We start from the raw sequence: 23414 nt of genomic DNA, 5'->3' as shown, positions 1-23414 counted from the left end.
AATTGACTGGGTAAATGTTTTTTAAAAATTGTCCCTAGTGTGTGTAGGATAGTGTTAATATGCGGGGATCGCTGGGCGGCGCGGACTCGGTGGGCCGAAGGGCCTGTTTCCGCGCTGTATCTCTAAAAAAAAATTAAAAATCTAAAAATCAAACTCCCATCCCCGTACATTCGCAAAAATCATTACTGGTCCTCATTTCCAGAAGGACAGAGAATTTGTATCAAAATGCGAGACAAACGCGTGTGGCAGTGGGTTAAATTGGCCGCTGTAAATGGCCCCTTGTGTGCAGGTGAATGGTTGAAGCTGGAGGGTAGTGAAATGGAGAGAATAAAGGTGGATTAGATTAGAGTGGGATGAGTGTAAAAGGGTGGATGATGGTCACTGTGAGCTCAGTCGGCAACAGGGCCTGTTTCAAAAGGCTTTGATCTCTCCATCTCTACCTTTTAGTTGAGTTTAGTTTAGAGATACAGTGCGGAAACAGGCACTTCGACACGTCGACCAGCATTCCCCGCACATTAACACTACCCCACGCACACTTAGGACAAGTTGTGCATTTATACTAATTTATAACAATCAGCCTGCAAATCTATATGTCTTTAAGAGTGTGGGAGGAAACCAGAGCACACGGAGAAAACCCACGCAGGTCACGGGGAGAACGTACAAACTCCGTACAGACCGGATTGAACCCAGGTCTCTGGCGCTGTAATGCAGCAACTCTACCGCTGTGCCACCGTGCAGCCCTGACAAGACTGGGCCATTTTGAAAAGCCTCCCTCCTTTTGATCTGTGGGCCATATGCTGCTTTGAATTGATTTCCCTCACACCCTGGGTTACAACAATTGAGTCATCAATGAGAACTGTGTGTTGTGTTCTCTGTTTCTCCATTTCTGAATTCGACTAGATAGCACAGATTGCCTGTAGACTTGATCTGCCACAGAACTCCAGTGCATTGAATTCACTTCCACTCGAAGGGCCCAGTGGATTAGATCCCGTTTCATCCTGCATCTCCAGGGGTAAAACTACTAGAAATGTCTTGCATGGATTGCCGTCATTTGTGGCAATGATGTTGGACATTTGCTTTCTGGGCTGTGCTGATCGCTAACGTTTAGAATTGATGGACGGGATTTTAGAGTGGACGGGTGGGCACCCTTCTTCAGACTGATTAAATATCGCTGAGTTCCTCCAGCACTTTGTGTTCTAAGTCGATATGAGATTGTGCCACACATTATATGCTGACCCCCAGTTCATTGGAAACCACACAAACCTGCAGGATGTCAGTGTTGTGACATCAGTGTTGAACATAACCTAATCACAAATGAGTTAAAGTTAGAGTTAACAGTTAAACGCAACATGCAAAGAGTTAAACGCAACACGCTAAGAGTTAAACGCAACACGCTAAGAGTTAAACGCAACACGCTTAACACAACGTGCTAAGAGTTAAACGTAACTTGCTAAGTTAAACGTAACATGCTAAGAGTTAAACGTAACACGCTAAGAATTAAACATAACTTGCTAAGAGTTAAACGTAACTTGCTAAGAGTTAGATGTAACATGTTAAGAGTTAAACGTAACATGCTAAGAGTTAAATGTAACATGCTAAGAGTTTAACATAACACACTAAGAGTTAAACGTGACATGCTAAGAGTTAAACGTACCACGCTAAGAGTTTAACGTAACATGCTAAGAGTTTAACGTAACATGCTAAGAGTTAAACGTAACACGCTAAGAGTTTAACGTAACACGCTAAGAGTTTAATGTAACACGCTAAGAGTTAAATGTAACATGCTAAGAGTTAAACATAACATGCTAAGAGCTAAATGTAACACGCTAAAAATTAAACTTAACACACTAAGAGTTAAATGCAACACACTAAGAATTAAACTTAATATGTTAAACAAGTTAAATTTGAAGTTAAACAAGTTAAACTTAACAAGTTACATATAACAAGTTAAACATAAAAAGTTAAACAAGTTAAACAGAGTTTAATAAATTAAACTTAACATGTTAAACTTATGGAGTTAAACGAGTTGAACTTGACCAGGTGAAATGAACGCGTTGTAATTCTGCAACCATGCCTGGTCCCATCGTGAGCTTGTCATCCTGCAGAGCTCGACATTCTAAAGCCGCTGCCCGTGACTTACCACAGTAAGTGTAGATGAGCTTGGAATCCATGAAGCGGACCTTGAGGTTGTGTAGAATGGCGGGCTCGTGGAGGTAACTGAGCGCCGTGAGGTCATTCTCACCCACCAGGATGTCCGGGTTCCGCAGAGGCGGCAGCTCCTTGGTCTTTGGATTGATCCTGTACTGAGTTTCCTGCAGAGGGGGGAGATGCCTGGTTGCAATGATTCCAAGAGGTGGAAAGCTTTGGTGTCCCGCTGTGATCTTTCACACCTCGTCCGCACCACACGAAGATCCCACGCAGCAGAAACTTGGAAAAAATGTTCATTACAGCAAAGAGTTCTTTAAGGAACACTCCACAAGTATTGTGTACATCTGTGGAGTTGCAATGCTGGTTGTCTATTTCTGTGCAATTCACTTATTAATAAATAAATTGGGTGTAGTGGTGGGAATCTTAACCTTGTGAGTGGACAATGGTTAGTTTTAGTTTGTTTGGAGATGCAGCGCAGTAATAGGCCCTTCAGCCCACCTAGCCCACACCGACCAGCGATCCTCACTCGTTAACACAAGCATACGGGTGACGATAGACTGACTCCCATGTCCAAAGAGAGACACAAAATGCTGGAATGACTCAACATCTCTGAACAACATGGATAGGTGACATTTCACGTCCCGACACGAGGCATCACCTATCCACGTTCTCCAAAGATCCAGAGATGAGTTACTCCAGCACTTTGTGTCTTTTTCGGGTCGGTACCTTTCTTTAGACTGATAGTGGAGGAGGAACTGGATGCAGGAAAAGAGCAGGATAAGTCAGGGCCACCTCCCTAGTTTCCATTAAATAATGGGGGCGGAGGGCGTCTCTTGGAATTGAGCAAACTCGGCGGAAGCGAGTTTGATCATTTTGATTTAATGAATTTACCCAAGAACCAGACCTGTGTGAGCCAGAGTCCGCAGTGGGATTGAAACTCCCCCTCCCCCAACTCTCAGGATGGGCTGCTTCCACATGGACTACTTACTGTTAGATCCCGGAACTCCAAACAGCTTCCAATATTTACACAACGCACACTGCAAACAGTGCCATTCATGACAGCCATAAACAGACTACCACACCGCAACTGAATGAAAGAGATCTGAAACAGCCACCAGTCCACACAAGCTCTGGCAATGGGCAGCAAAGAAGAGCGGTGATCTAGTGGGTGTTCTGATTTTAGTTTTAGATTTATAGATTTAGAGATACAGCGCAGAAACAGGCCCTTCGGCCCACCGGGTCCGCGCCGCCCAGTGATCCCCGCACACTATCACTATCCTACACCCACTAGGGACAATTTTTTACATTTGCCCAGCCAATTGACCTACAAACCTGTACGTCTTTGGAGTGTGGGAGGAAACCGAAGATCTCAGAGAAAACCCACGCAGGTCACGGGGAGAACGTACAAACTCCGTACAGTACAGCACCCGTAGTCAGGATCGAACTTGAGTCTCCGGCGCTGCATTCGCTGTAAGGCAGCAACTCTACCGCTTCGCCACCTTGCCGCCCATATTGGTTTGGTTTAGTTTAGTTTAGTTTAGAGATACAGTGCAGAAACAGGCCCTTCGGCCCAACCAGTGATCTCCATACACGGGCGCTATCCTACACAACAATTTATAATCTTTACCAAAGCCAATTAACCTACAAACATGTACGTCTTTGGAGTGCGGGAGGAAACCGGAGAACCCGGAGAAAACCCACGTGGTCACGGGGAGAACGCACAAACTGCGTACACAAAGCACCCATGGTCAGGATCGAACCCGGGCCTCTGACGCTGTGACAAAACAAACTTGTCAACGGAATTAGTATACAAAGCTCACAGGACGATAGATCTTAATTTGTTTTATGTGAAATAGGTGAGTGAGCAGGAGAGATTAAATTCTCGCTCCACTGCACCACGCTGGCTACAACATTGCACGGCTGGCAGCAAGACTCAATAATAATAGCCCCAAGATACCCCATCCAGACCACCCCCACCTGCCTATGTTTGCCCCATATCCCTCTAAAACTTTCCCACACATGCACCTGCCCAAATGCTTTTTAAATGTTGTTATTCCGCCAGTCTCAACCACTCTCTCTGGCAGCTCGTGTCGGCCAACAGGTCTCTATTAAACCTTTCCCTGCTCACCTTGTTCTAGGCCAAGAGGAATCAGTTTAGTTTGGTTTAGAAATAAAGCATGGAAACAGGCCCTTCAGCCCACCATCGATCACCCGTTTACACTAGTTCTACATTATCCCCCTTTCACATCCACTCCCGACACACTCGGGGCAATTTACAAAGGCCAATGAACGAACAAACCCGCACGTCTTTGGGATGTGGGTGGAAACCCACGTGGTCACAGGGAGAACGTGCAAACTCCACACAGACAGCACCCGAAGTAAGGATCGTTCTCCCTGTGACTGCGTGGGTTTTCTCCAGGTGCTCTGGTTTCCTCCCACATTCCAAAGACGTGCAGGTTTGTAGGTTAATTGTCTTCGGTAAACTGCCCCTAGTGAGTAGGATGCGAAACTAGGATAACATAAGAACTAATGTGAAAGGGTGATCAGTACATTGTGCACACTTGTGGGGCCTGATTCCACCCTGTATCTCAGCTGCAGCAAGTATTCCATTGCCAGTACACAAGACAAGTAAACACTGTTAACTTGGCTCCAGAGTTAAGAGTTTCAGCAATAAATCATTTGTCCACAGCATGACATTAAAGGGTTAGCTTCTCATCATTCGACAAAGCTTTTGCTTGGAGAAAGAACCAAGCTTCATTCCGACAGGTTACATGGAGTGGTCCCAAGGGCATTGGAGTTTACAAATAATCATAAGCAGCTTTGCTAAAACCTTGCCCGATCAGTTTTGGCAAGACCCACAACATAAATGCTCTAGTTTATAGAAAAATAATCTGCATTTTGTTATGGAAATTGGAAATACTTGATGTCCGTTGAACTTGCATCGCCTTGGATTAATTATTTGTGTTTTTGTTTTTGTTTTTAGTGAAAAAGTATGGAAACAGACACTTTGGCCCACCGAGTCCAAGCTGACCGCCGATCAGCCACTCGCACTGGGGACTAGCTAGTTACACAAAGCCAATTTAAGTCACAAACCCGCATGCCTTTAGGATGTGGGAGGAAACCGGAGCACCCGGAGAAAACCCACGAGGTCTCAGGGAGAACGTGCAAACTCCATAAAGACAGCAGCCGAGGTCAGGATCGAACCTGGGACTCTGGCGTTGGTCAGAGGCATGGTCGTGGCAGTGTGTAATTATCATATCATATCATATATATACAGCCGGAAACAGGCCTTTTCGGCCCACCAAGTCCGTGCCGCCCAGCGATCCCCGTACATTAACACTATCCTACACCCACTAGGGACAATTTTTACATTTACCCAGCCAATTAACCTACATACCTGTACGTCTTTGGAGTGTGGGAGGAAACCGAAGATCTCGGAGAAAACCCACGCAGGTCACGGGGAGAACGTACAAACTCCTTACAGTGCAGCACCCGTAGTCAGGATCGAACCTGAGTCTCCGGTGCTGCATTCGCTGTAAAGCAAAACCAGCTCTTGCCACAGAAAGTAGTTGAGGCAGGTACTACAACAACATTTAAAAGACACCTGGGCGGGTACACGGATTAAATGCATTTAATACAGTGGGGATTTTTTTAAATGGGAAATAATTATATTCCCAGACTCTATGCAGTTTTTATGAAGGTATGCACACATTCCTCACACCATCTCTCACTCCTTCCAGTCACACACTCCTCTCCACCTCTTCCCATTCATCTCCCATCCCCCAAGCCCCCCGTTTCTCTTTTACCCCCTTCCCCCCCACATCCCCTCCCCCCCACATCCCCTCCCCCCCACATCCCCTTCCCCCCACATCCCCTTCCACCCATATACCTCCCCCCACATCCCCTCCCCCCCACATCCCCTCCCCCCCACATCCCCTCCCCCCCACATCCCCTCCCCCCCACACCCCCTTCCCCCCACATCCCCTTCCACCCATATACCTCCCCCCACATCCCCTCCCCCCCACATCCCCTCCCCCCCACATCCCCTTCCCCCCACATCCCCTCCCCCCACATCCCCTCCCCCCCACATCCCCTTCCCCCCACATCCCCTCCCCCCCACATCCCCTCCCCCCCACATCCCCTCCCCCACACATCCCCTTCCCCCCACATCCCCTTCCACCCATATACCTCCCCCCACATCCCCTCCCCCCCACATCCCCTCCCCCCCACATCCCCTTCCACCCATATACCTCCCCCCACATCCCCTCCCCCCCACATCCCCTCCCCCCCACATCCCCTTCCACCCACATCCCCTTCCACCCATATACCTCCCCCCACATCCCCTCCCCCCCACATCCCCTCCCCCCCACATCCCCTCCCCCCCACATCCCCTTCCCCCCACATCCCCTTCCACCCATATACCTCCCCCCCAGCTTTACATTTCACTCCTCCTCTTCTCTCCCTATCTGACAATCCCCCCCCCCCCCCCCGTATCCACCCATCACTTGCCAGGCTTTGCCCCATTCCCACCTCCCTTTTCTTACTCCTTCAGTCTGAAGAAGGGTGCTGACCCAAAGCTTTGTCTGTCTGTTCCCTCCATAGATGCTGCCTGACCTGCTGAGTTCCTCCAGCACTCTGCGTTTTACTGCAGACTCCAGCACCTGCAGTTCCCTGTGCCGCCATCTCCCACTGACCTACCTGGTCATCCTCGGTTTTCAGATGAAGCACTGTGTCTCCTGACTTGTAGTCTTTCAGCAGCTCAGCAGATTTCCAGACATCCACTGTATCAGGGATCCATACCCTGGCAAACTGCAACACACAAGAGAACAGGGGGCAGAATGAGAATAAATTAGGAGTATGTACAACCACTAAATAGAATAGTTCAGTTTAGTTTATTGCCACGTGTACCGAGGTACAGCAAAAAGCTTTTTGTTGCGTGCTATTCAGTCAGTGGAAAGACAGTACATGGTTACAATCGAGCCGTCCACAATGCAGATACATGATAAAGGGAATAATGTGAACAGCGTTTAGTGCAAGATAAAGCCAGTAAAGTCCGATCGAAGACAGTCTGAGGGTCTCCAATGAGGTGGATAATAGTTCATGACTGCTATCCAGTTGTGGTAGGATGGTTCCGTTGCCTGATAACAGCTGGGAAGAAACTATCCCTGAATCTGGAGGTGTGCGTTTTCACACCTATACCTTTTTCCCGATGGGAGAGGGGAGAAGACTGAGTGGGCCAGGGTGCGACTCGTCCTTGATTATACTGTTGGCCTTGCCGAGGCAGCGTGAGGTATAAATGGAGTCAATGGAAGAGAGGTTGAAATGTAGCAATCTCAATTCTCCATCAAAGATACAAGTCCCTGTGGACTGGACCGCCGTTGACCACAAATAAGTAGAGTCACAGACAGCATGGAAGCAAGCCCTTCGGCCCATCTAGTCCATGCCAAACAAGTCGGCATACTAGGCTAATCCCATTCTCCTGCATTTAGCCCACAAATCTTCCCAATCCATATATCGCCTCAAACGTCTTTTATAAATCGCATTTGCATCCACTTCGATAGCTTCCTCTGGCATCCCATCCCAGATAGTGACTAACCTCTAAGTGAATAGGTTGCCCCTGAGGTCCTTCTTAAATCTCTCCCCTCTCACCTTAAGCCCATGCCATCCAGTTTTAATATTCGCTATCCAGGAGAAAAGGCTGTGAGCATTCACATTAACCATGCCCCGCGTGATCGTGGACATCTCAATAAGGTCACCCCTCAGCTTCCTACACTCCAAAGAAAAAAGTACCAGTCAACCTATCCTCTTCCTCTAACTCAATAGTGTAAGACCAAGTAACATGCTGGTGAATCTCTTCTGCGCCCTTTCCAACTCAATGACTCACTTCCAGAACTGTATACACTTGTACAGTGACATGACAATGTCCCAACCCTTGTCCTCAATGGTGCAGCGGTAGAGTTGATGCCTTATAGAGCCAGAGGCTCAGGTTCTATCCTGACTGCGCTGTCTCCAAGCATTGTCTCCGGGTGCTCCGGTTTCCTCCTACACTCCAAAGCCATGCAGGTTTGTAGGTTAATTGTCTTCTATAAAATTGTTCCTAGTGTGCAGGATGGTGCTAGTGTACGGGGTAATCGTTGGTCAGCGCGGACTCGGTGGGCCGAAGGGCCTGTTTTCACGCTGGATCAGTGAATGAAAACTAAGAACTAAAAGTGGGAGGAGGGAGAACTAGGGCTGCCAACTGTCCCGTATTAGCCGGGACATCCCGTAGATTTTGGGCTAAATTAGTTTGCCCCGCACGGGACCGCCCTTGTCCCGCATTAGTAGGGTTGCCAACGTCCTCACTCCCATATAAGGGACAAAGGGTGACGTCACCGCCCCGCGCCCCACGTGACCTCACCCAGCCAGCGGCCACGTGCTCCCGCTCCACCAATGGCGGCCGCCATTGGTGGAGCGGGAGCACGTGGCCGCTGGCTGGGTGAGTTCACGTGGGGCGCGGGGCGGTGACGTCACCTTGTCTCGTATTTGGGAGTGAGGAAGTTGGCAACCCTTGGCAACCCTAAAAGGTCCGTCTGACTGAAGTGGCGTTGGACTGGTCTCCTTTAACCAACACTTTCCACGTTGTTGTTGTGACCCATTTCCACAGCCTTCTCCAACTTCGGAGTGTGCACTGCACATCACTTAACGCAAGTATTTGGCCATCTCCATGAAACATGAGTGCTTCTCATTCCAAAGAGCAAATGGTTTATTCTCTCCTTCTCATCCACTAATTGTTTTGTTTGGCCGCCCTGCTGTAGGAAAGATGCCAATAACTGGAAAGATGCAGCGAAGATTTATGGGGATATCGTCAGGGCTTGAGAGATATGGAGTCAAAGAGTCTTACAGCGTGGAAACTGGCCCTTCGGCCCAACTCGCCTATACCAGCCAACATGTCCCATCTACCCCAGTCCCGCCTGCCTGCATTTGACCCATATCCCACTAAACCTGTCCCATCCATGTCTCTTAAACGTTTCTTAAGCGTAGCTGGGACATGTTGGCCGGTGTGGGCAAGTTGGGCCGAAGAGCCAGTTTCCACGATGTATCACTCTGATTCTATGACAAAGCCGGCCATTAGGAGGCAGTCATGAGCCAGACAGTGCATGTGATTGCCAGTTCCCTGTACATCATCCAGAGTGCTAATCCAACAAGCCTGTGCTGGGCAAGTCTGTGCGGCAGAACCAGGTGTGCATGTGGGTTGGGGAACTGCCCTGGAGAAGGCAACGCCACAACCCTCCCACCGAAGTCATGCCTGCACTGTAAGCTCAACACAGCGAGCGTGAGAGAAATGGTCAAACTGGAGGAACTCAGTGGCTCAGGCAGCATCTCTGGAACATAGAACAGCACAAGAACAGCCCCTCGGCCCACAACACTGGGTGGCACAGCGGTAGAGTTGCTGCCTCACAGCGCCAGAGCCTCGGGTTCGATCCTGACTATGTTTAGTTCAGTTTATTGTCACGTGTACAGTGAAAGGTTTTTGTCGCGTGCTAACCGGTCAGCGGAAAGATGATACATGATTACAACCAAGCCATTTGCTGTGTAGAGATACATTATAAGGGGGATAATGTTTAGTGCCAGGTAAAGCCAGCAAAGTCCGATCAAAGATACTCTGAGGGTCACCAATGAGGTAGATATTAGTTCAGCTCTGCTCTCCGGTTGTGGTAGGATGGTTCAGTTGCCTGATAACAGCTGGGAAGCATTTTCACACTTCTATTTCTCTTGCCCAACTATGGGTGCTGTCTTTCCCTCTCGACCCCATTCTCCTGCCTTCTCCACATAACCCCTAACACCCATGCTAATCAAGAATCTGTCAATCTCCGCCTTAAAAATATCCACTGACTTTGCCTCCATGGCCGTCTGTGGCAATGAATTCCACAGATTCACCACCCTCTGACTAAAGAGATTCCTCCTCATCTCCTTTCTAAAGGTACGTTCTTTTATTCTGAGGCTGTGGCCTCTGATCCTAGACTCTCCCACTAGTGGAAACATCCTCTCCACATCCACTCTACCCAGGCCTTTCCCCCCCCATCTTTGTCCGCCCATTTCCCATCCCCAAGTCCCCATTTCCCTATTATTCCCCCTCTTTCCCCTCACCCTTTCCACCCACATCCCTCCCTCTGCTTTTACATTTCACTCCTCCACTCTTCATCCAACACCCTTTTCTCCGTTTGCCTTTCTCCACTTGCTCCACCCACCTGCCAATCCCCCTCTCTCCTCGCCTGTACCCACCCATCACTTGTCAAGGAGTGAACTGCAGACGCTGGTTTGAACCGAAGATAGACGCAAAATGCTGGAGTAACTCAGCGGGACAGGCAGCATCTCCGGAGAGAAGGAATGGGTGACGTTTCGGGTCGAGACCCTTCACCAGTCTGAAGAAGGGTCTCTGCCAGAAATGTCTCCCATTCCTTCTCTCCAGAGATGTTGTCTGTCCCATTGAGTTACTCCAGCATTATGTGTCTATCCCAATGGCCAGGCATTGCCCCACTCCCACCGTTTTCCCAGCTTTCTCTCCCCTACTCCATCAGTCTGAAGAAGGGACTCGACCCAAAGTGTCATCTGCCCATTCCCTCCACAGATGTATCATATCATATCATATCATCATATCATATATATACAGCCGGAAACAGGCCTTTTCGGCCCACCAAGTCCGTGCCGCCCAGCGATCCCCACACATTAACACTATCCTACACCCACTAGGGACAATTTTTACCTTTACCCAGCCAATTAACCTACATACCTGTACGTCTTTGGAGTGTGGGAGGAAACCGAAGATCTCGGAGAAAACCCACGCAGGTCACGGGGAGAACGTACAAACTCTTTACAGTGCAGCACCCGTAGTCAGGATCGAACCTGAGTCTCCGGCGCTGCATTCGCTGTAAAGCAGCAACTCTACCGCTGCGCTACCGTGCGGGGCAGGTGTGGTAGACAGAGGGTGGTAAGTGACTGGAATTCATAGCCAGGGGTTGTGGTCGAAGCTGATACCTCCGTGGCATTTATAAGTCATTTAGATAGACATATGGATATGCAGGGATTGGAGGGATAAGGGTTATGTGCAGGCAGATACAGGTGATGGTCTTGGCATCACGTTCAGCACAGACATTTAGACTTTAGAGATACAGTGCGGAAACAGGCCCTTCTGCCCACAGAGTCCGTGCTGACCAGCAATTCCCTCGGCTCTACCACTATCCTACACACTGGGGATAATTTTACAATTTTACCGAAGGCAATTAACCGACAGACCCCTGCGCCTTTGGAGTGTGGGAGGAAATTGGAGACAACCCACGTGGTCTCAGGGAGAACGTACAAACTCTGCACAGACAGCACCCGCAGTGAGGGTGGAACCGGGGTCTCTGGCGCTGTGAGGCAGCAACTCTACCGCTGTGGAGCGCATCATTCCGTTCGCGATCGTGTTCATTGCCACAGACGGCTGTGGAGGCCAAGCCAATAGATACCTTTAAGGCAGAGACTGGCGGAGTTGTGATTAGTACGGGTGCCACGGGTTACGAAAGGAGCAGGGGAAGTGGGTTGGTATCGGGCCGAAAAACTGTTCTAACGCCTGTGGCGGTTTGCGATCGGGTCCGTTTGCCATAAACGGTAACCAGATCCTTCATTCCACTCTGGGGCTGTTGTAGTTTCTGCAGCAGAGCCACAATCTATCACATTGAGAAACCTCTCAATACAGGAACCGGCTGGGAATGCCAGCAATGCCAACTCTGATACCAGCCCTCAATGTAGAAGGCACTGAGGTGGCATGTGATGTGGATCCCTCTGTATACATCAGCAACCTCTGCAGGAGTTAGCAACTGCAACATGTATCTTCATGTTCTGTAGAATTTAATACCACTCCCTGCAGTGCATTGTACCCACACGCCCCACCAGAACTCAGACGTGAGAGTGCTCAAGAATGCACCGGATCATTCTGGGAAACTGCAGGTTTTAATTCATTAAATGTTTGGTCAGGCAGATCTCTTGATACTGGAGCCCTCAAAATAAACCAGGAAAAGATTAACAAAGGAACTGCAGATGCTGCAATCCTGAGCAAAACACAAAGTTACAAAGCACTGGAGGAACTCTGCAGGTCAGGCGCAGCGGTAGAGTCGCTGCCTCACAGTGCCAGCAACCCGGATTCCCTCCTGGCCACGGGTGCAGTTTGTGTGGAGTTTGCACGTTCTCATTGTGACCGCGTGGGTTTTCTCCGGGTGCTCCGGTTTCCTCCCACACTCCAAAGACGTGCAGGTTTGTAGGTTAATTGGCTTGGTAAAATGTAAAAATTGTCCCTAGTGGGTGTAGGATAGTGTTAATGTGCGGGGATCGCTGGTCGGCGCGGACCCGGTGGGCCTGTTTCCGCGCTATACCTCTAAACTAAACTCCCACACTCCAAAGATGTACAGGTTTGTTGGTTAATTGGCTTTTGTTAATTGCTACTAGTGTGCAGGTTGCGAATGTGGGAGAGCACAGAACTAGTGAACAGGTCATCATGGACTCAGTGGGCCGAAGGGCCCGTTTCCACACTGTATCTCGAAAACTAAATCTAAATCAGTGGAGGGATTGGACAGATGATGTGATGGTCAGGACCCTTCAAACAATCATGTCTTAATTTGGCATGATTCCCTCTCGTTAGTTCCACGCCGATTGACTTCATCCATCAGCAAACCTGGATTCTAAACAGGTTTGACATCTTATGTAGAATTTTTTCAAACCAAGATTATCAGCAGACAAGCAGGTTCCAAATGGAAACCAATTCAATTAGACATCAGGAATTTCCAGAAGGTGGGACCAGTTTGTCTCCCATGCTGGGAATCGTCCACTGAATTGGGAATAATTGGCCCAACAACAGAGATGTCCGACATTGCTTATTGAACTTCAAACCTACACACAACATAGTGCATTACATCAACTTCAAATGCCTTGCGATGGGAGTGTACAGGAAGGAACTGCAGATGCTGGTTTACAGCGAAGATAGACACAAAATACAGGAGTAACTCAGCATGACAGGCAGCATCTCTGGAGAGAAGGAATGGATGACGCTTCGTGTCACAAGAAAGGTCTCGACCCGAAACGCCACCTATTCCTTCTCTCCAGAGATGCTGCCTGACCCGTTGAGTGACTCCAGCATTTTGTGTCTGCCTTCAGATGGGAGGATGGTTTAACGATTACAGTTGAAGCTTTCAAGCGAACCTTTCAAGTGTTCATTGGCCGTACTGCGAATTCCAGAAGTCATAGGTTTTAATTCCTGGGTCGAGTACACGATTGTAAACTCTTGCACAAGTCACTTTGTCCCCATTCTATGACCTGGACACAAGGTGCTGGAGTAACTGAGTGGGTCAGGCAGCATCTCTGGAGAACATGGAGAACATGGACAGGTGACATTTTGGGTCGAGACCCATCTTCACACTGATTTCCCATTCTGCAACTAACTTACCTCAAATAACGCAGCAATCATTTTATCAGTTGTAGAGGCATCAAGTCATGAAACACAGGAGCAGGCCCTCCAGTCAAACTCACCCACGCTGATCAAGATGCCCCATCTAAGCTAGGCCCACTGCCTGCCTTTGGCCCCAAACCCTCTGAACCCTTCCTATCCATGTTCCCGTCCAAGTGCCTTTTAATATGTCGTAATAGTATCTGCTTCAACTACCTCTGCTGGCAGCTCGTTCCCTATACCCAGAACCAGGGTTGCCAACTGTCCCGTATTAGCCGGGACATCCCGTATCTTGGGCTAAATTGGTTTGTCCCGTACGGGACCGCCCTTGTCCCGTATTAGGCCTGCGGGCCGCTGTCAGATGGGACAGTGTAGGCTGACGGAGTGTGTTCGCTTAACGGAGGTTGCATAGGAACCCGCCTCCCGGCCCGGGTGGAGCGGGAGCACGTGGCCGCTGGCTGGGTGAGGTCACATGGGGCGCGGGGCGGTGGCGTCACCTTGTCCCGTATTTAGGAGTGACCTAGTTGGCACTCCTAGTCATAGTTTCCACTCTGTGATGAAAGAACGGCTATTGCCTCTCATCTCCTTTACAGACTCTACAGGCTTGTGTGTGGCGATCTCCACCAACCTGTGATCATTGTGGTGCCCTCTACAAAGACCAGAGACCCTGTGAATAGGTCAGGTCACGGCCCGGCTCTTTAACTGCACACGAAGCTTGAAGAACCCGCTCTGACCCATGCCCACTCGAAACCAGCAAATTAAAAATACTAGCAAGATTATATAGATGCCAATCGTGACCCAGGAATAAAATAAAGATCAGCAATAATAGTTTACAAATAGTACAGATGGGATTCGACTGGTTTATTTATTGCCGCATGAACGAAGATACAGTGAAAGCTTGTTCGGCATGCTAACCAGTCAAATCATGCCATACATGAGAATTTAGTGTGCGTGGCACCCATGTGCTGTGCGTGTGGCACCCGTGTGCAGTGCGTGTCTCACCCATGTGCAGTGCGTGTGTGGGACCCGTGTGCAGCGTCTATGGGAACCGTGTGCAGTGTGTGCGTGGGACCTGTGTGCAGTGCGTGTGGGAACCGTGTGCAGTGCGTGTGGGAACCGTGTGCAGTGCGTGTGAGAACAGTGCACAATGCATGTGGGAACCATGTGAAGTGCGTGTGGGAACCGTGTGCAGTGCATAGAAACATAGACATAGAAACATAGAAAATAGGTGCAGGAGTAGGCCATTCGGCCCTTCGAGCCTGCACCGCCATTCAATATGATCATGGCTGATCATTCAGCTCAGTAGCCTGTACCTGCCTTCTCTCCATACCCCCTGATCCCTTTAGCAAAAAGGGCCACATCTTACTCCCTCTTAAATATAGCCAATGAACTGGCCTCAACTACCTTCTGTGGCAGAGAATTCCACAGACTCACCACTCTGTGTGAAGAAATGTTTTCTCATCTCGGTCCTAAAAGACTTCCCCCTTATCCTTAAGCTGTGACCCCTGGTTCTGGACTCCCCCAACATCGGGAACAATCTTCCCGCATCTAGCCTCTCCAACCCTTTAAGAATTTTATATGTTTCTATAAGATCCCCCCTCAGTCTTCTAAATTCCAGCGAGTACAAGCCCAGTCTATCTAGTCTTTCCTCATATGTAAGTCCCGTCATCCCAGGGATCAATCTGGTGAACCTTCTCTGTACTCCCTCTAAGGCAAGAACGTCTTTCCTCAGGTTAGGAGACCAAAACTGCACACAGTACTCCAGGTGCGGTCTCACCAAGGCCCTGTACAACTGCAGCAGAACCTCCCTGCTCCTAAACTCAGGACCTGTGTACAACACATGTGTGGGACTCGTGTACAGTGTGCGTGTGGTACTCATGTACAGTATGATTTGATTTGACTGGCTAGCACGCCACCAAAAGTTTTTCACTGTACTTCAGTACACGTGACGATAATAAACTGGTTCCAAACACTGATCTATCAGATGCTTCATCTGCAAATAGCTCGATCTCATCAGACACATCTCCTCAGTGACGTCCGAGGCCGGTCGGGTAAGAGAGGAGAGGGGACCGTGGTCTTGTCTAACGTGCACTCGTGATCGGAACAACGGACGGGCGAGGAGAGGGACATGGCGTCCAAGGACGTTGATGGCTGAATGGCCAGGAACAGCCTGGGACTTGCCTGGGACAGGCACCGCTCGTGAGAGCTGGAGTACGGAGTTTGAAGATGGCAGGCGGCAAAACATGGCTACACCTGCATGCGGCACGGTAGATTATTCCGGTACACTTGCTGATCAAGGGTACGGTGATTCTCTACTGGACTGTTTGCACGGGAAAAAAGAATTACCGTGTTAACAATGAACATACGTGATAATAAAAAACACTATTGACTATCCCCTTTGTTCCATCCATTTGCCTTCCAGCGCCTCTCAGTTAAAACCAATCTATTTTCTCTTTATATCTCTGCCCTGACCACAGATGCTGCTGGATGTGTTCAATGTTTCGAGCTACTTTTGTTTTATGGTTCGTTGGCTGATTTTGGTGACGGGAACAGCCAGTGAGATTTCTTTACGAGCCGGTCGGGTTCATTGGGTGCGTGACAAGTTTGCATCACTCCGCCCAGCCCTCCCACCTCTATAGCCTGTCAGCCGCTTGTGATCAGCCCTAACCTGGAATGGGAGACAGTGAACAGTGATAATGTTGGGGCTGGAGGGAGGGAATGCCAAAATACACAGCATATGCATGCCAGGAGTCAGTGAGAGCAGTACAAAAACTAGTGCGGCACGGTGGCGCAGCGGTAGAGGTGCTGCCTTACAGCGCTTGCAGCGCCAGAGACCCAGGTTCGATCCCGACTGTCTGTACGGAGTTTGTACGTCTCTGTGTGACTACGTGGGTTTTCTCCGAGATCTTCATTTTCCCCCACGCACGGTAGCGCAGCGGTAGAGTTGCTGCTTTACAGCGAATGCAGCGCCGGAGACTCAGGTTCGATCCTGACTACGGGTGCTGCACTGTAAGGAGTTTGTACGTTCTCCCCGTGACCTGCGTGGGTTTTCTCCGAGATCTTCGGTTTCCTCCCACACTCCAAAGACGTACAGGTATGTAGGTTAATTGGCTGGGTAAATGTAAAAATTGTCCCTAGTGGGTGTAGGATAGTGTTAATGTACGGGGATCGCTGGGCGGCACGGACTTGGAGGGCCGAAAAGGCCTGTTTCCGGCTGTATATATATGATATGATATGATATGATAAGATGTACAGGTTTGTGGGTTAATTAGCTTGGTAAATGTAAAAGTTGTCCCTGGTCCGTGTAGGATAGTGCTAATGTGCGGGGATCGCTGGTCGGTGCGGACCCGGTGGGCCGAAGGGCCTGTTTCCGCGCTGTATCTCTAAACTAAACTTAAAAAAACAATAATCGGTGAAAGAAAGGTGCAGCCAGAAAATCAACGGATAAGACTTGCACCGAGTTCTGAGTCCTCGAGCACGGAAACAGGGCCCTTGGCCCAACTTGTTCATGCCCATCAATATGCCCCATCTAGGCTAGTCCCACCTGCCCGCTTTTGGCTCATATCCCTCTACACCTTTCCTACCCGTTCAAATCTCTTTTCAATGTTGTTATTACACCTGCCTCAACTACCTCCTCTGGCAGCTCGTTCCATACACCCACCACCATGGCTGTTCCTCAGGATGCTATTAAATCCTTCCCCTCTCACCTTAAACATCGGCCCTCTAGATCTCGATTCTCCTACTTTAGGGGAAAAAAAACATTGTGCATTCACCCCATCATCAGTTGATAAGTTATAGGATCAGAATTAGGCCATTCAGCCCATCAAGTCTATTCCACCATTCAATCATGGCTGATCTATCATTCCCTCTCAACCCCATTCTCTCCGATCCACAGCGCATGGTTTTATACATCTCCGTCAGGTCGCTCCTCAGCCACCTACGCTCCAGAAAAAAGAGTCCCGTCTATCCCACCTCTCCCCACAAATCCCAAGAACATCCTGACGAATCCCTTCTGTACCCTTCCCAACTTAACGACATCCTAACACAACCGCACACAGTGCTCCAGGTGTGGTCTCACCAACCACTTGTACAGTTGGATCATTGCGTCGAGAGTCTAGCGACCTGCCCCTCTCGTTCTGGCTCCCCTTCCAGAGGTGCTGATGCAGGGACAATGTTCCCAATGTTGGGAGTGCCCAGAACTGGGCGCCACGGCCTAAGAATAAAGGGGAGGCCATTTAAGACTGAGATGAGAAAAAAAACTTTTTCACCCAGAGAGTTGTGAGTTTGTGGAATTCTCTGCCGCAGAAGGCAGTGGAGGCCAGTTCACTGGATGAATTTAAAAGATAGTTAGATAGAGCTCTAGGGGCTAGCGGAATCAAAGGGGTATGGGGAGAAGGCAGGCACGGGTAACTGATTGTGGATGATCAGCCATGATCACAATGAATGGCGGTGCTGGCTCGAAGGACCGACTGGCCTCCTCCTGCACCTATTGTCTATGTTTCTATGTTTCTATGTGTTGGTGTGGAGATTTCTCGGTACTTCAGGGGAGGTTACGCCCCATGTACTCAGTCACCGGAGAAAGGAGGGGTCGGTAGCTGGAGCAGCGCCAGTTTGTTTAATGACCTCAGGCAGAGTCACTGTAATGAAAGGCTCCATAAAACTGTCAGTGTGGGGAATTAGCTGCTTAAAACGGAATAAATGAGCAAATGCTGGAGTGAAAGAGGCAGGTACCATCGGCAGGCAAGTCACCAATTACTCCTCTCCCCGCCACTTGCAGGGTAGAGTTGCAGCCTCACAGTGCCAGAGGCCCAGGTTCAATCCTGGCTAGGGGTGCTGTCTGGACAGAGTTTGTACGTTCCCCCCAGCGACCGCGTGGGTTTGCTCGGGGTGCTGCGGTTTCCTTCCACAGACGTACAGGTCTGTGGGTTAATCGACCATTTTAAATTGTAAATTGTCCCCTGGTGTGTAGGGTAGTGCTGTAGTACGGGGTGACCGCTGGTTGGCACGGACTCGGCGGGCCGAAGAACCTGTTTCCCCGCTGTATCTCGACAATAAAGTCTAAAGAATAGGCCCGGGTTAATGAGTTACACAGACAGTGACCGTATGGAGCTTGTACGTTCTCCCTGTGACCGTGTGGGCTCTCTCCGGGTGCTCGACTTGTGCCAGAGCAGGGGATCGGTAGCAACGTTGTCTGTCATCTACTGCCCGCCACGATGGCAAGACATATCGGAGGTTATGGGGAGAAGGCAGGAGAATGGGGTCAGGAGGGAGAAAGGGATCAGCCATGATTGAATGGCGGAGTAGCCTTGATGGGCCGAATGGCCTAATTCTGCTCCTATCCCTAATTATCTTATGAGAGGGGCCACAGTTTAAGAATAAGGGGTAGGCCATTTAGAACGGAGATGAGGAAGAACTTTTTCAGTCAGAGAGTGGTGAAGGTGTGGAATTCTCTGCCTCAGAAGGCAGTGGAGGCCAGTTCGTTGGATGCTTTCAAGAGAGAGCTGGATAGAGCTCTTAAGGATAGCGGAGTGAGGGGGTATGGGGAGAAGGCAGGAACGGGGTACTGATTGAGAGTGATCAGCCATGATCGCATTGAATGGCGGTGCTGGCTCGAAGGGCTGAATGGCCTACTCCTGCACCTATTGTCTATTGTCTATTGAAATCACGCGTGTTCAATGAGGGGAAAGGTGATCGTCAAAGCCCAGCAACCGTCGGGCGGCGGCTGCACAAGTCTTTTCATGTTCGTTCTCCGCCTCCAATGAGATCACCATGGTTGGGGAGTCAGCCATTGCCTGGCCCAGCCCAGAGGGTGTGGAGGCATCTCTGGGCCACTGCTCCGACTTGCCCACCTCTCGTCTCTGCATTCTTGGACGAGGTTGGACTCTCCCCAGGTTCGGAGGACAGAAATCAACAAACGTTTGTGAGTCGGACAGCCGAGAGCAGCTTCTGACAACTCGACCCGGAGTGAAAATGTGTGGGAAGGAACTGCAGACGCCGGCTTACACCGGAGATAAGTCCCGAACTGCTGGAGTAACTCAGCGGGTGAGGCAGCATCTCTGGAGAGAAGGACCCGTCTGAAGAAGGGTCTCGACCCGAAACGTCACCTATTCCTTCTCTCCAGAGATGCTGCCTGACCCGCTGAGTTACTCCAGCACTTTGCATCTATCAATCCTAAAGTCAACGCACACCCCAGCCAAGGAACCTCCGTCCCCCCGTCCCCCCGCCCCGACCATCAGTCTGAAGAATGGACTCAACCCAAAAAGTCACCTGTTCCTTTTACCCAGATACGCTGTCTGACTCCAGCTGAGTCACTCCAGCTTTTTGTGTCTGCACTGAGATTGATGGGTTCCTCAGAGAGCTGGCACAGACTCAACGGGCCGAATGGCCTCTTTCTTACACACGAAGAAAAAAATGAAACCCCCAAAAAAAAGGAAAATGACACAAATAAGTGCAGAGAAGGTGACATCCAGTACTGGATAACGAGGCAGCCGGAGGAATGAATTGCCGCTGTCCTTACACATCACACCGCGTATAACCTTCACAGGTGGTGCATGAAGGCAGAGCGGACTACTCCACGGCTGAGTCGCTGATTGTGTAGTTCCCCACCCTCCCCTTCGTAAAGCACTGCGGCCGGCCCACCTCCACTTCCAAACAATGACCCCCATCATAACGCTTCATTAATGCTCTGCCCGGCGCACTGTTCTTCAGAACCCCCCCCCTCGCATCTTGAAAGACACATCTGAAGAAGAGTCTCAATCCAAAGTGTCACCTATCCGTGTCATCCAGAGATGCTGCCGGGCCCGCTGAGTTACTCCAGCACTCTGTGTCTTTTTCTTCTCTGCGGCCCACCCCGGTCATTCCTTCTTCTCCCTGCTCCCGTTGGGCGGAAGGTACAGAAACTGGATAGCGCGCACCACCAGACTCAGGAGCAGCTCCTTCCCCTCTGTAATCAAGCTTCTTTACGGTCCTTCCAGAAGTGGAATCCCCCCCCCATTACCCATGGTGGAGACTGGACTTTGTCCTAGGAGCTGGTGCGTTACAATGCCGAGAACTATATTCTGCACTCTATATCTTCCCCTTTGCTCTACCTGTTGAGCCTGCGTTTGACTTGTAGAGAGTGTTATCTGATCCAATTGGATAGTATGCAAAGTAAAGCTTCTCACTATACTTCAGTACAAGTTATAAATAATAAACCTAATCCTAAATTAATGCATTTTGGTCCATGATCGCGACATGCATATTCTTGGTAAATCGCTAGCTTTCTTTGAGGAGGTTCGGTCTGTGAACGAATACTCTCTAGAACATAAAAACATAGAAATATAGATGCAGTAGTAGGCCATTCGGCCCTTCCAGCCAGCACCGCCATTCAACATGATCACGGCTGATCATCTAAAATCAGTACCCCGCTCCTGCTTTTTCCCCCATAATCCCTCGATTCCTTTAGCGCTAACAGCTAACTCTAACTCTCTCTTGAAACATGTACAGGTAGGTGTAGGGTAGAGAACATATTGACTGGTTGCATCACGGCCTTGTTTCGCAACTCAAATGCCCTGGAAAGAAGAAGACTGCAAAAAGTAGTGAAGACTGCCCGGCCCATCGCGGGTACTGACATCCCCACCATCAGAGTGACCCTTTGTCAGGGTCTCTCCACCCGAAACGTCGCCCATTCCTTCTCTCCAGAGATGCTGCCTGTCCCGCTGAGTTACTCCCAGCTTTTTGTGTCTATCTTCGGTTTAAACCAGCCTCTGCAGTTCCTTCTTACACTCACTCCACATCCACTCTATCCAGGCCTTCATTGCAATCCCAACCCAAACAGATGTGGCTTGTTTAATAATAACATCTCGTCAAAGGAAAAATCACCTAATAATGAAGCTCGTTGCCGGACAGAATATCCACTGAAGCCTTAAACAACATCACTGACTGCCAGAGCTACACGGATGGCTTCTGTAATGGAGGGGCATCCGTGCAAAGGAAATGCCAACAAGGTTCCCCAGTGGGTGCTGAAGAAAAGGTCAAGTTAATCTTCGTTTTCTTGTGATCCAAACTGCATAATTGCAGCCTTTATTTCATACGTCCCGACATTTGCAAATTGCAAGTTCACTTCATGTTCACTTTCTGCTGTGCCTGCAAATGGAATTCAATTGGAGGCATAAACAACTGCACATGCTGAATTGCTCAAAGACACAAAGTGCTGGAGTAACTCAGCGGGTCAGGCAGCATCTCTGGAGAGAAGAAATGGGTGACGTTTCGGGTCGAAATCCTTCTTCAGACCCAAAGCGTCGCCCATTCCTTCTCTCCAGAGATGCTGCCCAAGTCACTCCAGAGTTACTCCAGCTTTTTAATGTCTATCTTCGGTTTAAACCAGCATCTGCAGTTCCTTCCTACACACTGAGTTACTCCAGCACTTTGTCTCTGTCAATGTTCAAACCATTGAGTTGAACTGTGTAGGTTCTCTTCCACAGGACAGGCCAGGCCACGACAGCCTTCCGAGGGCCCAGGCAGCCAAAGCAATGCACAGACGTGGCCTCAGACCAGAGATGTCTCGTGCTTGAGGCTTTGCAGTGGCTCCCAAGCCTGGTGACCCATGACACCACCTCATTAGGCCTGGCACGCAGGAGGAAACATTATAGATCTCTCTCTCTCTCTCTCTCTTGCCATTTCCGTTTCAATCAATAGTACACAGCAGCAGCATCCAAGTTTTTAAAGGATCATCGAGTCACCCGGCACTGAAACAGGCTCTCTCTCAAAACCTACCCTATCCGCGTAGCTGACCAGGTGTGATTTATACGTAGGAAGGAATTTTAGATGCTGCTTCCATTGGACTGTTATAGCACCTGCCTCAACTACCACCTCTGGCAGATCGGTCCATATATACCCGCCACCCTATAAATGGAAAAAGGTGCCCCTCAGGTTCCTATTAAATCTTTCTCATCTTCAACCCATGCCTTCTGGTTCTTGAATCCTCTGGGAAAAAGACTGTGCATTCACGCCATCCATCCCCCTCATGATTTGAGACACCTCGATAAGATCACCCTCTCAGCCTCATGCTCTCCAAGCAATAACGTCCTCGTCTGCTCAGTCTCTCCCTTGGACCTTGAATCCCATCAACATCCTTGTAAATCTTCTCACCATTCTTTCCAGCTTGAAGCTTAGACAACGAGCGACAATTTCTAGAGTATGAAACATAGAAAAATAGGTGGAGTAAGCCATTCGGCCCTTCGAGCCAGCACCGCCATTCAATATGATCACGGCTGATCATCTAAAATCAGTACCCCATTCCTGCTTTCTCCCCATATCCCTTGATTGCGTTAGCCCTAAAAGCTCTATCTAACTCTCTCTTGAACACATCCAGTGAATTGGCCTCCACTGCCTTCTGCAGTAGAGAATTCCACAGATTCACAACTCTCTGGGTGAAAAGTTTTTTCCTCATTTCAGTCCTAAATGGCCTACCCCTTATTCTTAAACTGTGACCACTTGTTCTGAACTCCCCCAACATCGGGAACATTTTTCCTGCATCTAGCCAGTCCAATCCTCTAAGAATTTTATATGTTTGAAAAGATTCCCTCTCATCCTTTTAAATTCCAGTGAATACAAGCCCAATCGATCCATTCTTTCATCATATGTCAAGTCAAGTCAAGTTAATTTTATTTGTATAGCACATTTAAAAACAACCCACGTTGACCAAAGTGCTGTACATCAGTTCAGGTACTAAGAACGAACATACAATGGCACACAAACATAACAGCACATACATAAACAGTTCACAGCGGCCCCTCAGAGGGCCTCAAACGCTAGGTAGTAGAAATAGGTT

At 49.3% G+C, this 23414-nt stretch overlaps 1 protein-coding gene across 1 annotated transcript in view; it reads right to left on the bottom strand.

Annotated features, from left to right (window-relative positions):
- Positions 1 to 23414, bottom strand: part of myo5aa (myosin VAa) — a 169314-nt gene that overhangs the window by 111854 nt on the left and 34046 nt on the right. The window contains exons 2-3 of the mRNA XM_078427407.1: positions 6847 to 6957; positions 2141 to 2312 (exon numbers count right to left, since the gene is read on the bottom strand). Of these exons, the coding sequence (XP_078283533.1) occupies positions 2141 to 2312; positions 6847 to 6957 (283 nt within the window). The remainder of the gene's footprint in view (positions 1 to 2140; positions 2313 to 6846; positions 6958 to 23414) is intronic.

The sequence above is a fragment of the Rhinoraja longicauda genome, chromosome 33 (assembly GCF_053455715.1).
Source record: "Rhinoraja longicauda isolate Sanriku21f chromosome 33, sRhiLon1.1, whole genome shotgun sequence".
NCBI classification, from domain to species: domain Eukaryota; kingdom Metazoa; phylum Chordata; class Chondrichthyes; order Rajiformes; family Arhynchobatidae; genus Rhinoraja; species Rhinoraja longicauda.
Note: the sequence above shows the minus strand (reverse complement) of the source record. Positions and strands in the feature narration are given on the sequence as shown.